The 13,790-nt window shown below is 64.9% G+C and overlaps 1 protein-coding gene across 5 annotated transcripts in view; it reads right to left on the reverse strand.

Annotated features, from left to right (window-relative positions):
• Positions 1–13,790, reverse strand: part of LOC113211127 (E3 ubiquitin-protein ligase HECW2) — a 58,289-nt gene that overhangs the window by 24,862 nt on the left and 19,637 nt on the right. For 3 of the 5 annotated variants that reach the window (XM_052273929.1, XM_052273930.1, XM_052273927.1), the window contains 8 exons: positions 9,994–10,113; positions 9,115–9,469; positions 7,487–8,656; positions 6,777–7,405; positions 6,035–6,690; positions 5,749–5,934; positions 5,353–5,490; positions 4,615–4,886 (listed from right to left, as the gene is read on the reverse strand). In XM_052273929.1, the coding sequence (XP_052129889.1) occupies positions 4,615–4,886; positions 5,353–5,490; positions 5,749–5,934; positions 6,035–6,690; positions 6,777–7,405; positions 7,487–8,656; positions 9,115–9,469; positions 9,994–10,042 (3,455 nt within the window). In that variant the 5' untranslated portion in view covers positions 10,043–10,113. Of the gene's footprint in view, positions 1–4,614; positions 4,887–5,352; positions 5,491–5,748; positions 5,935–6,034; positions 6,691–6,776; positions 7,406–7,486; positions 8,657–9,114; positions 9,470–9,543; positions 9,784–9,993; positions 10,114–13,790 lie in introns of those variants that run through there. The other 2 variants (XM_052273926.1, XM_052273928.1) reach the window with 2 other exon arrangements.

The following is a 13,790-nucleotide window of genomic DNA, read 5'->3' on the forward strand; positions in this document are numbered from 1 at the left end:
CATCCCGCTACCACCCCGCCCCACTACCGAGAAACAAAGAAGGATGTATTAGACTCAAAGCTGGGCCAGCACCACGCCAGCAGCCGCAATGCAATGCATATGAGCCGGCGGCCACCGCCGACGATTCGCCGGATGAAATTCAATCCTGAAAATCAGCGTTTCGGGGTGTGGATAATGCATGCATGCAGGCCGTTGCAGTTGGGCTGACAGGCGAGCCGGCACGGCGCGTCCGTTGGACCCGCCCCGCCGCACCCCCTTGCGCAGTGTCAACGACATCCTAGCCCTGCGCCCGCGACGGGGGCTGCAACGACGCGGCACCTTGCGCCCTGCTGCTCCCACCCTGTCTGTTTCCGCGCCCCAACGTCAGGGGTTTCTTTCTCTCTCGCACCAACGGCTGCCCGCGGCACGCGCCCCACTGTTGTTGGGCTGCAGCAACAGGTTGCCGTGGCGCCCTGCCCGCCCTGCCCTACCCCGGCAGCAGCCTGCCGTGCTGCCCAGCGAGAGGCACGTCCACCGTGCCGGAGCAGTGCTCTGCATATAAGGGCAGTGCGGGGCGGGGCGGGGTGGGCGCGGGCGCACCGTCGACGCCAAATCTCATCGCCACAACAAGACCAAAAGCCGCGACAGGCCGGGCGGCGCCGCGTCGCCGGCGACGTCGCCGTCAGGCGTCCAGCCAGGCCCACCGCGCGACGTAGTGCCCGAACGGTCCACGGTCCTGCCTGCAACGCGATAAACACCAACGGCTGCTCGGTCGGGGCAGGGCGTTTGCCTTTGCGAAGCAGAGCAGGCGGGCCGGTGTGTTTAAGCTAATAGTCATCACAGTTCGGCGGGGCGGGGGCGCGCCTGCTTTGGTCACGCCCGCCCCGCCCCGCAGAGTGTCTATTTTGCCAGCCGTGTGCGTCGGCGCGTCGCGCTCTGAAGCGGCGGCGCCTCCCAGTTCGGACATGGCGGAGCCGGGCCCCTCCTCACGGCGCTCTCTCCCGCGCACGGCGGCGACACGTCGGCCGTCTCGCACTCATCGGCCCGCGACAACACACACCTGCTGCTCTGCTGCCGCTAAGAAGGAAGTTATTTGGCTAGCGCGCGGCGCGCCGGCCGACGGCGAGATAGCCAGAGTGGTCGGGGCGCGCGCGCCATCGGCCCGAGGTCAGGTGGACATCGGATCCGACCGACACCCGGAGGCGTGGCGCGGCGCGGTGCCTGCAAAGCCAAGGCGCGTGTGAGCCGCGCGCGTAAAGTCGGACGTCATAAAGTCGGGCGGCCCGCTGCGCGGCGGCACTTGAATCCCATCGCCATTGTCCACTTTATTCGCTGTGTGCGCCTCTTTCTCCGCAACGGCGGCGCTGCTTGGTTGGCGCGAAAATATAACTGTCGAACGGATGGCGGGGGGTGGTGGTGGTGGCGGCGCCGTGTTGCGGTGCTACCCACGTGTATATAAAGGGGTTGGCCGGCTGCGCCTGCTGGCCAGCGCTCGGCGGGGCGCACGAGTAGTAGTACGTGTGTACTCCGGCGGGGGAGTACTCTGGCGTGGGGCGGCGCTCCGCCTCGCCACCCGGCGGCGGAACCGGACCGGACCGGGCGGGCGGCGGCGGGGCGTTGGCTGACCGGACGCCTTCCGGTCGGCAACGGACGCGCTGTGCGGCGCCGTGTGTGCGCGGTGCGGGGCAGCGACGGCGGAGGCGGGAAATGGCCATGCTGGGGGCCTGGGCGGTGCGGAGCGGGGTGGGGTGGGGCAGGGCGCGGAGGCACGACACCCAGATAAAACGAGCAGTTCGTACGTGCGTTACACAGTATTGCGACTCGCCGCGCGGGGACGGACACGGCGGCCTCCACCGCGCGGGCGTCCGCCGAAGGGAAACCATAAAAAAATACATGAACCCCACCCGCCGCCGCGGCACATTGCGCCGCCGTTCCGTTTCTAAACGTTTCGGTGTGTTAGAACAGCAACACCGCCGGCGTACGCCGCGCCAAACGACAAGCTGCAGCCATGAGCAGCGGACGTGTGTCCGTCCGACTGCGCCCGCCAGCAGTGACCCCTAACGGAAATCCTGTCGTCCGTCCGCCCGTCCGCATGTTCATCACTACCCCCCACCCTCCCCGTCCCCCCATCGGTTCATTATTCTGGACGCTCCGTACGGCTCGTTATCGGGGACGTCCGCGCGGCCGGTGCACCTGGCCGTCAGCTCGCCGCCGCCCGGCCGCGCAGCTGCAGCTGCTCCACTCCCTCCCCGGCCCCATGTCACTCCACCCCACACCAGTCGCACACCTTGCAAAAGTTCGCAATGTCAACGCTCAAGCAGCATGGGAAGGGTTCGAGCAAGTAGAGGGGGTCAGGGCGCCTTTCCCCTCCCTGGGTGTCGCGTTGTGCCCCTCCCTGGCGACACACGCCGACGCACACCTGTCGCGCCGCCCACCTGTCCGAGCAGGACGGACACTCGAGGCAGTGTACAGCGCGATATTCGCACGGGAGTGGCGCGCGTTATCTGATTTTGGAAGGGAGAGAGGAGGGGGTGGGGGGTCCTATCGGCCTCCGCCGCCACGGCACGGGGCGGGCGAGGCGAGCCCCCGGCGCGGCGCGCGGAGCCAGCGGCATTGGCCTAGGCGTGGGCGGTTACTGCCCCCGAGAGGAAAAATGATGATAATAAAAAAAGAACACGAAACAGAGAGCTAGGTGTACTGATAAAAAAAAATGACAATAAAAGGGCTACGTAGCAGTCTTCATCGTGATTTTTTCCCCGTTTGGTTTTTCTTGCTACTGGCCGCACGGTCCTCCTCGGGTGTAGTTATCTTCCCCCGAAGCGGATAACGAGAACGTTTCTCCATAAGACACATAATGGGACAATGCCAAAAAACGGACGGGCAAGCAGCGCAGCGGCGGAGACACAATGTGAGGAGTACCTGGTGAGGCGCGGCGCGCGGGGTGGGTGGACCTGCTGCCCGCATCCTCGCCTCTCGCCTCAACCGGAGCCCAGCCCTTCTGCGCACGGCACGGACATGTCAGAAGAGAGGAAGATGGGGAAGACGCAGCACTAGAGGAGGGCGGGGACCAGGCTGTTGCTGCAGCACGACCTCGAGCCACCCCCGCCCGCAGGGATGATTATTAGCACCTGGAGACAGCGACGTGTTCCGGAAGGAATGTCGCTCGGTAAGTGCCACTCCCGGGGGGCATTCATCGCCACCATAATGTATCGGAGAAAGTATAAGGAGGGGAAAAACACGTCGTGCGAAACACGAAACACCCCCGCTCCAGGCCACACTCGCAGCAGCAGTATCAGATTGCAGCGGGGATTATCCCCACTCCTCCGCTCGCTCCCCGCGAGAACGGGGAGCATCGCCCGGCAGCGCCCCCCGCAGGGCAGGGTGGTCACCAGGGTGGCCGACGGCTGACCGCGACGGCGTCCGCGACAACTGCACGATGCCTTGTCCCTCACGGCTCGTCCTCTGCTCCGCTGACCGGACAGCTGACGGACACGCTCTGCAGCCTGCGCGGCCAAGGACACTGCGGGACACCTGGTCCTGACCGAGAAGAGGAGGACCTTGACTGTGCGTGGAAACACACACCAAAGACACCGGGCCGGGGGTCGGGAGGGGCCTCGTGCGCGCGAGCACGCCGACGGGGGCCCTTTTGTGCACGGAGGGGGCGTTGCAGGGCGTTGGCCCGCGCAGCAGGCCCGCGCAGCGTGGGGCGGTGTCCCGACGAGCACAACATCTTTGTCAGGCAAAGGAGCCCAACAACCGACGACTCTCACCTGACTGCAGGTGCATGCCCATACACTTTCCAAAGTTACAGTTAATTGGGTGTTTCCCGGGGAAGTCCCGCGGTGCGCCATGGGCTGGGCATAGAGAGAGGCACGTGGAAGTAGAGTAGGAAACGCGTCGAAATAACTGCCAAAGTATTTCTGTCGGTGCTCTGCGCGGGGGCGACGACAGCGGGAGAGTGAGAGAGAGAGAATGCGCGCGTCGAGATAGTGCGTCCGAGGGAGAGAGCGGGGACAGGAGTCCGGTGCAGGGGTCACGCAGAGGCCGCCCCTAAATCAGCGTGACCGTCAAAACAAAACCATTGAGCCGGGAACAAAAAGCCCTTCCTCCCTTGCGCCACGCACAATCTCCTCTCCGCCTAACGGTGCGGCGTCCACGGGGTGGTTGCCCTCGGAGCGCCACGCCACGCCACGCCACGCCACGCCACGCCCGCGCTGGGCCAGTTGGGAGACCCTCCAGACTGTCCGGTGGGCGGCTGCAGCTGGGCCAGATTGTATGTGCTCGGCAATCAGCACGCGATTTGCTTGCCTCTATACACATGGCGTGCGCACATTCGAGTGAAAACCAACGCGGCAGAGGAAAGCGTTTATCCGTGCCAACATGGTATATGATGCTCATAGAAACAACAGGAAAATCAAAATGCCCCCTACGAATTCAGGGTGAGAACGCATCACTCAGAAGTGGTGGCAGGGTGCCTGCACAGCACAGGACCCCCTCCCCCCTTTTCCCTTCCCCTCTCCACCCGCCCAGCCCGAGCCCGATGGGTGGCCTACCCACACGGCGCTCAGCGACCGGTCGGGGCGTACGATGGGCTGCCTACCCGCAAGGCGTCGGCACAGTCCAGCAGACACTCACCTGAGCAGGATGGTGAGGTGGATGTCGTCGCTCATGCGGTCCAGCGCCGGGGTGCCCTCGACCCGCACGGCGTTCACCTTGTCGCGCAGCGCCTGGCTGGAGCCGACGAGCGAGTGCCGCTCCCGCAGGATGTCCATGATGTTGGGCTGGCGCAGGAAGGCCACCACCTTCTCGTTGTAGGCCGTGGGGATGTCCACGACGGCCGGCTGGGCGTGGCGGTTGAGCGCCACGGCGGCGTGTCCCGCGGTGGGGCGGGGCGGCGGCACTGGTGCCTGCAACAGAAGGAGACGATATAAAGGACTCTCTTACACACGACAGTATGGCAGATTTCTACAACAAAGGCTACCTGAAAACAACCATATTTTTAAAAAGGTAATAAAAAAACAGAACGCATTCATGCAAATCTAAAGCACCATGAAGACATCGGAAGTTGCTGCTATGTGTGATAAAGGAGGCAAGTGGAAAGGCGATATGGAGATAGAATGATGATGTGAAAACAAAAGATTAAATGCTACCAAATCAAGTGCAAATATAGAACAATAATGAAATAAGTTCTACTGCAAAATTAAGATTATAAGAATAAAATAAAAGTTGAGCAATTAAATTTACTGCGTAAAAGCAGTACTTCTACAGAAAATCTAAAACAAAATCTGTGAGCGGAAAAATAAATAGATCTGATACCAGATTGATACGGAATCTAATCCAATCTACAGAATGAGACTACACAACTAAACTCACTCGCACTCGATTCAGCTCTTCTTCACCAGCTGATCGACTTCTCCTTCTCGCTCCCATTAATAGAAACTTATGAAGTTCAGTGGGAACACGAGGGTCCATAAATGTTGTAGTTTTTGTTTTGTGGTCAATGAAGAATTGCTGATGAATGAAGTATGAAGAGAGAGAAAAAATAGAAAGATGCAACATCAGACATAGGAAGCAGGAGAAGTTAGTAAGTACAGAAGAACAAATTAGTTGCAACCACAGGGGGGGACAGAATACAAATAGTAAAGCAAACGACTCCACAGACCACATTTATCAATTTCAGTTAAAAATAAGATACTATGAGAGGGGGGTGAATGTCACATAAAATGATACCACACAACTTATTCATAGTAACAAGCTCTAAAAACATACCTTTCCATATCTATCAAATTTAGTTTCCCATCCTCTGGGAAGGTCTCTTGTTGTATCGGCAAATAAATTGACTAGTTGGACCAGATCCCTGTTGTGTTGGTAACGCTCGAACCAGGTTGGGTCTCTACGAATTTTCGAGATCATGTGCTTCAGTGAGCCGTTCCTGTTGTACAGGGCGAGCGCCTCCTGTATGGGGCAAATGGAGCATTGAGAAAAAGGCCATATCGCGAGGAGGCAGACCGAACATTTGCAGCAGCGGAGAGGAGTCCAACGCTACGGTACATACCTGGTTCATGTGCAGCAGAGTGAAGAAGTCGGCCCTGCAGATGAACTTCACCCCCGGGGTGAAGTTGAGGGTGTCCCTATCCACTGCCTGCATGCCGTGCACGCTCTGGGCCATGCCGCCCGCCGCACCGCTCGAGGTGGCCCCCCACGGCCCCAGAGGACCCAGGGGTGCGCCGTTCTGCAGCATGATGCCGTTGCTGGAGCACGGCGCGGGCGGCGGCGGCGGGGCGGGCCCCGGCGCGGCCGACGGGGGTGGGGCAGTCGCGGGCGTGGAGACGGGGGCCATGGACGGCGCTGGGACCGCGGGCGGCGCCATGAGCGGCGCCAGGGGCTGCACCATGGGGACGCTGCCGCCGCTGTTGCTGCGACTGCTGCTGCTGCTGCTCCCGCTGCTGGGAACGCAGTCGGGCAGCACGGGGACGGTCTCGGGTAGCATGACGGCGCCGCCGACCGCGCCCTCCTCCTCGTCCAGCTGCCTCGACGTGATGGTCCGCCTAATGCTCTGGTACCGGCGGTCCAGCTGCTGCCGCTGCAGCTCGTTGCTGACGGGCCGCGGCGACCGGCTGGCGTTGGCGGCCGGCCGGGTCCACGTCGTGGTGCGGGTCACGTGGTCGATGTAGAAGATGCGGCCGTGACTGTCAATGCGAGCCTCCCAGTCTGAAAGGAAGAGGGAAGGACGCAGGTTTAGGCTAGAATATTCCTTTTTCATGAATGTTCGCAAATTGAATGGACCTTGTACTTACAGGCTGGCAGGGGCTCGGGCTGCGTGCTGCTCGCGTCCACGCGCTGGGCCTGCGCCGCCTGCGCGCGCCGCTCGGGGATGGAGGGAAGGCGCGCCGCGGGGACGTGTCGCAGGGGCACCGGCAGCGGGGCCACGTTGGGCTGGGCGGCGCCCTGGGGGGCGGGGCCCGGGGGCGGCGCGAACGGGGGCGGCGCGAGCGGGGCGGCCGCGGGCGGGTGGTGGTGGTGATGGTGCACGTGGTGGTGCACGTGGTGCGGCGAGCACGGCAGCGTCACCTCCTCGAACACGTTGTCCGAGTCGCCGGCGTCGCCGTTCACGACGGAGGCCTCTCTGGACGGCGGGTCCTGGGTGGGGCTGCCCTGGTTGCTGTGCGGGCTGGGAGGGCTGGTTGGGCTGGGAGGGCTGGGCCGAGGGTCGTGAAGGTTCCCCATGGCGCTCCTGGAGGTCACCATGGACCCCCTGCCGCCGGAGCTGACACCGCTGCCGCTGGCCTCGGCGTCGCCGCCGGCCCTGTTCTTGGCGTGGTGGGTCGGGGTTGGCGGGCACTGCGGCAGCGGGGTCGAGCTGCCCATGGGGAAGCCACCCACGGAGCTGAGCGTACCGGCGGGGCCGTGCACGCGGCTCAGCAGCCTGGGCAACAGAGAAAACGGGCATATCACAAACAATCCTATAAAACACAACAGAATCAAGCTCAATTAAACTGTGACTCACCTATGAAGTCTTGGTGACAGGTACTTGGGCTCAGCGCAGGCGCCGTTGGCAGGCGCGGGCTGCGCCGTGATGGGTGCTGCGGGCGCGGCCGGCGGGTGGCTCACTTGCCGCGACAGCACCTTGTGAGGCCGCACCGCGTCGGCGGGGGCGGGCGGGGGCGGCGCCTCCTCAGACAGGCTCATCACCTGGCGGCGCAGCACGGCGTACGGTGCGTCGGGGACCTCCCTGAGGCCGCGGGCCGGGCGCCGCGAGCAACCCGGCTGGTGCTGCGCCTCGGTGTCAGGAGAGGTGCCGCGGCCAAGCGACTCGGTGCTGGAGGGCCCGACGGAGGAGGCCGTCGTGCTGGAGCTGGCTGTGGCAGGCACGACGCCCGAATCCGAGGTGGGTGTCGACGACGGCGTCGAGGATTCCGCCGGGATGGTGAGGAATGAGGATGTAGCAGTGTTGTCGGCGGAGGTCTTCCTCGAGACGGGCGGGGTGCTGTTGTCGTCCACGGAGCTGGCGGCGCCGGTGCTCGATGAGGCGGGGACGACTGCGTCGTCGGCGTCCTCGCCGTGGGTGTCCATGACTCCGTGGCACACGTGGGGGGTGTCGTCCAACAGGGTCTCGAAGGACGAGCCACCCTCGGGGGTGGCCAGGGGGGCCGCCTCGCACACGCAGGCCGGGGCCGCGGGGTCGGCGGGGGCGGGCTTCCGCGGCCTTGGGGGCACGGCGGGCACCTTGTGCCTCGGCGCGGAAGGCACGGGGGGCACTGGGGGCGCGGGCGCGGCGGCCGAGAGGCGCACGGCGCGCGTCCGCTCCAGCGGGCGGTGCTGGTGGTGCGCGCGGTGGGCGCGCGGGGGCAGGGGCGGCGGCGGCTGGTCCTCGTCGGGGGTGGGGTACAGCGTCTCGTACAGGCGCCTGTTCACGTCGCCGCCGGCCGGCGCTCCCGCGGCCTCGCGCCTACTGCTCGGCCAGATGGGGTAGTAGTTGGCGTCCAGGGGGTTGGCAGCGTCCGGGGGCGGGTCCAGACCCAGGTCCAGGGTGCGCTGGGCAGTTTCGTGGGAGTTCCAGGTCGGCAGCTCCACGCTCTGCTCCCCGGTCCCGGTCGTCGTCCCCGTGGTCGTGGTCTCCATCCGCTGCTCCGGGGCGGCCTGTGCGGCGGTAAGCCTCGCCCTGGCTCTGCCCTCACTGCAAAACAGAACACAGTGCGTCAGCCAGACTGCAGGGGCGCGGTATGCATGTTACTCCCCTTCCCTGCAACCCTCGGCCCAGTCCTGAAGACGGTTCAACTGCTTGGCAGTAAAGCCTCGCAAACGTGCGCCCAGAAGTGCGTCGGGCATGTTTGGATTTGGATAGGCCGTCGGCATATTTCTCAATGAATGGGTGTGTGTTTTTGCAAGACAAGCCCCCGGTCGTTCGCCGGACCCGGCCAGCAGGCCTGGCCGGCCAGCCTGCTGCACTAAATCGTGAAACGCGGCTCACGCACTTCCACGCCAACGCAGGTGCTTTCTCACTGACGCGACAGCAGGAAAGCGCGCGCGCTGCACCGCGGACAGGCAAGCGGGCCGACCAGACCGGGTCGTCGAACTCGCGAGTGCGCCCGGAAGCGAACGAGCAGGCACACTTGGGCACTTGGACATACTCACTCGTCACGATTCACGTCGAGCTCGGCGAAGCCGTTGACGATCTTCCGCGTGTCCTTGGAAGACTTGGCCGCCTTCTTTTTGTGCAGCCGCCAGCTCTTCTGCTTGCGCTGCTTGGAGGATGCGTCCGCCGCGTCCGAGTCGCTGTCGGTGCTGTGGCCGCGGTGCGAGCTCTTGGCGGCGCGGCTCCGCACCCGCTGCAGCTGCGGCTGCACCACCTGTGGCGTCGGCACCTGCGGCACCTGCCGCTCGGACACCTGCTGCGGCTGTTGCTGGGGGAGGCTCAGGGGCTCGGACTGCGCCAGACAGCTAAGGTTGAGACCGCTGTAGTACCGGAAGCAGAGCAGCTTGGCGCATTCTGAAACAGAAGTGGATCCGGATTAGCGGCGTGCGGCGCGGTGCGGGTCGGCGCCACGCGGTCCCTGGCCGCACCTTGGGACGAGCAGTCGTGCACCGTGGCCCTGTACAGCCACCGCCACGCGCGCCCTGCCCCCAGGTCCCAGCTGGGGGTCCACGCTCGCTGCCGGCGACGGACGGGGAGGGCGAGGGCTGGCCCGGGCTCCGCGGCGGCGCTGGTGCCTGGGGGCGGCTCTGGGGCGGCAGGCGTGATCGCCGTGGGGGACGGGGGGCGTGTCGGGCCGGACATGGCGCCTGCTCGGCGAACACCTCGCGACTGCAGGACCAGGGAGGGTCGCGCGACTATCCGCGCAGCGCAGCAGGGCGCAAGGGAGCAGCGCAGATAAGATAGATAGCCCGCCAATGAACCGGCAGCAACCAAACCAGCAGCCAGCAGCGCCCCTCCCAGGCACTTCAGGCCCGTCCCGTCACAGGGCCGTCACCTGACTGACTGTACCCGTCACACTGTACTAGTACCACACCTACCTTGCTGGGTGAGAGCGCGGGCCGTCTGCGGCAGGTCTAGCAGCCACATGGTGTCGCCCGACTGCGAGCCCAGGACGCCGGCCCCAAGACTCGCCAGCGACTTGGACGAGTCCGTCTCATCTGCAAAATACAAAAACACGTAAGCGCACAGTGACGTTAGCACAACACATCACTTCCTCTGCTCTTCTACTATAATTGCGTGCGACTGCAGCACCTGACGCAACAAGGCGGAGAAGACACTGGCTCTGTGTCATCTCGCAGATTATGCCAGATATCGGCGCGTGTCGTCCCCGCTGCTCCCCTTTGTGAGTCATGGCCGCGGCTAAGCGGGCCGGGCACAGGACTTTCTGTGGCGCGGCACGGCGCTGCGTGGCGGGCCAAATTGGTCGTTACGCCAATAAGTGCACTCGCTCACTCGGGCCCGCCTCGCCTGGGATTCCATCTTTATTACAGTTTCCGGTTCTCCTCCAGCTGGAGACACTCGCGGGGCAGGGCAGGGGGCGGCGCTGCCGGCCGGACAGTCAGCAGCAGGGGCAGCTGTCTCACTGGCGCTCACGGCCGTCGTGGCGGTGGGCAGCTGTCGGGGCGACACGCACTGCACGCGCTGCTGCAGGGCCTGCGCGCCCCGCGCCTCGCGCACGACGACCACCTGCTGCATGTGATTCACCCAGACGGCGGCAGGGCCCTTGGCAGGGGCCTAGCTGAGTCACGTGACTGGGGGTCGTGAACACGGCCCGGCCGGCATGGCAGCACCCTACCCCACCCCTCAGAGGGGCTCACTTCCGGCCGGGCCCGGAGGAGCAGGAGGAGGAGGAGGAGGGAGGGGGCTGGAGGGAGACCGGACGTAACGAGGGGTGCGGAGCAAAGGAAGGCGTGAGGAGGAGGCAGCGTGGCGCTGCGCGGCGCCTGAGGCGGGGGCGCGCCCTAACCTTGACCAACGCCAAAGGGCCCCGGCGGCGGCCCCCGCGCGCAGCGCTCGGGGCAGTGTCCACCGCCGTGACCTCGTCGGTCAGAGGCGCAGGCCGCCCGCCCGCCCCGCCGCCTCGGCCGCGCCCCGCCCGCCATCACATCACATCTCGGCCAAAAATAAACAGCCGGCCCCCGCCCCGCCCTGCCGCGCACACAAGGCTGATGTTCCTTTCACACGTGGTGGTGAGCGGTCCGGGCGACTCCTCTCTCTCTCTCGCTCGCCGTCGGCAGCGCCGCCCGTGTCCGCCTTATCGGCCCGTCCAAAACGAACAAGACGACCAGAGAGACTCGGGCATGAATGGATGGGACGGGAGTGGCCACTCCTCTATCAGTTCAAGTACCCCCCGATTGCGGACGGGTATGACAAAAAACAAAAATAATGTTATCTGTCATATTACTGCTCGTAAGGTTATTTGCCATCTCGCGCCAGGTAAAAGCGCGCGCGAGATGTCGTTGTGGCTAATTTTCACGAGGAAAATAAATCACAATGCGTGTAAGCGGAAGGAGGAGAGAGAGACCATTGCAGAGGAAAAGAAGAGGCCACTGACTTGCAACGTGCAATCAGTCCAGTCGGAGGTTTCGAGGAACTCACTAATCCGATCCAGCTGGGGTTGGAGGAACACGGCCTGGGGGCGTGGGGTGGTGGAGTCGACCGGGACCAGGCCGGGCGAACCCTTGCGAGGTCAGGCATATGTGTGTCCCCCCCGCCACCGACACATCAAGGCCGTTTGTTTTTCGTCCTTTCACGGAGTCACGTTCGGAGACGCACATGGCCGAGGGGGGACCCCAATCAAGGGTCCCTTTCAGTGACCTCAAGTGGACGGAGGCCCTTCGTATGGACCCCCGCCCTATTCATTGAGCACGTAGGGCCGGCGGGGGCGGGCACGTCCACGGGCACGGCCCGTCTCCTCCGGGAAGGAGCTCGGAGAGGAGCGCGCACAGGTAACCCCCCTGGGGCCTGCCAGCACAGCCGTCGTCGTGCACGCCTCGCCTGATCACGCAGGTAACAGGGACTTGAGCGAGCAGAGCAGCGCGCACAGCCACATCACCACTACACCGCCCTGGGCACGGAGGCACGGACGAGAAGATGCGGGCGCGGCACGGCCGGCACCCTTCCCCATTGGCCTGGGTGCGCCCGCCCCGCCCGGCCCCAGCCAGACAACACCAGTATTTACCCCCTCCCCCTCCTTCCTTCCGGCTTCCGGCCCCGGCCCCGCAGTGGAGCGCGCCGCGCCCCGCCGCGCCACAGCCGAGCTCCGGCCTGGCGGCGGCGGTGAGCTTCCTGACCTGGGTCTTGTGGTCCTCCCTCCGCTGCGCAAGTCATCCCCAGGCAAGCAGATCCAGCAGCCGGATATTGCTCATTGTTCGCGGCGAGCCGGGTCCATAGCGGCCAGCAGCAGCAGCAGCGGGGGGCCGCGGCCACGTCCTGGCGGCGGTGCCGCTGCGGCCGGAAGGAGGCCGCCGGGCGCGCCGGACGCACGCGTGACGGGCGCGTGACGGGGCGCGTGTGACGAGCTCGCGACGCGTCGCCATCGCCGCCGCCGCACGCGTGTCGCGTCGCGTCCGTGAGTCACCCCACAAGGCTTCATTCATTCCCCCCTCCCTCCTCCTTAGGAAAGCGGAAGAAGAAGACCCTTAAAAGGGGCTTCCTCCCGCGCCGCGCGCCCGGCACCGCCCCGCACTTCCGACTTGCCGGGCCGAGCCGGCCCCCAATAAGCCGTAAGTTCCTCCGGAAGTAGCGGCGGTGGCGGCGGCAGGGCGTGGCGTGGCGTAGTGGCGACGCTGTAGAGCAGCCGGACGAGGCCGCCACCACAGCACCTCTCCGAGCGCAGCAGCAGCTTAGCCGGCTAAACGCGCCCGGGTGTGACAGGAGATGGCGGCCGGTTACAATCTTGATTGAAACTCGACTCGGCGACGACAAAAGCCGCTCCACGGTGACCTGAAACGAAACTCGGGCTTCGGGGTTGAATCGATTCTCAAATATTTTCCGATGCTCTCGATTGTTTTGAATCGAGGAGACGTGCCGCTGCCGATGGGCTCCATCTCCTGGAGCGCCCCGCCGCAGCTCCGCTAGCCCGTGAGTCACGTGACCTTGCCCGCCGGCGTCGCGGCCGCGGCACTGCAGTAGTGGCGCCCGCCGGCGGCCGCCGCAGCCCGGGTGGCGCCGCGGGCGGCGCCGTGACGGGGGGGCTTGCGGCGGGGTTCGCAAAGGGATGAGGCGCCACCCCCGGCAGTGGCGCCGGGCCAGAGCAGAGGGGCTGGCCTGCGCCGCGCGTCCAGTACAGCCCCAGTCCCAGCCGCAGTCCCGCGGCCCTACCCCGCCCCGCCCCGGGACGCAAGTATCGACTTCCTCTGCCGCGGGTAAACACATCGGCCGTGCCTCCTCTCCTCTCCCGTCCCTCTCTCGCATCCCAAACGGAATGCGGCACGGCCTGTCATTGTCATTGCGCAACGGCCGCCCGGCATCCTTGACATTCGCTAGACTCCACGCGCCACGCCGCGCCACGCCACCACAACAACATCAACAGCCAGTCTGACGCAGTAGCAGCAGCCGCCGTAGTGAGGATGAGCAAATAACAACGTGCTGAGCGTAAATAAAAGCCCCAACCGCCGCCGGTGTGGCGTCGTCGTCGTCGTCGCTGCGCGACCGTTTCCGCGAAGCCCGTTTTGGCGCGCGAAGCGGAAGAAGATAGAGAAGCAGCAGCAGCACCACTCTCAACTCTCATTCCATCCGTGTCGCCCTACTCCTTCCCATCCTCTCCCATACCCGGTGGATGGAGTGGGAAGATGATTGGCGGGGGGACAGAGAGAGAGAGAAAGAGGGGGGG

This window comes from Frankliniella occidentalis, unplaced genomic scaffold (genome assembly GCF_000697945.3).
Source record: "Frankliniella occidentalis isolate FOCC.00 unplaced genomic scaffold, Focc_3.1 Scaffold314, whole genome shotgun sequence".
Classification (NCBI taxonomy): domain Eukaryota; kingdom Metazoa; phylum Arthropoda; class Insecta; order Thysanoptera; family Thripidae; genus Frankliniella; species Frankliniella occidentalis.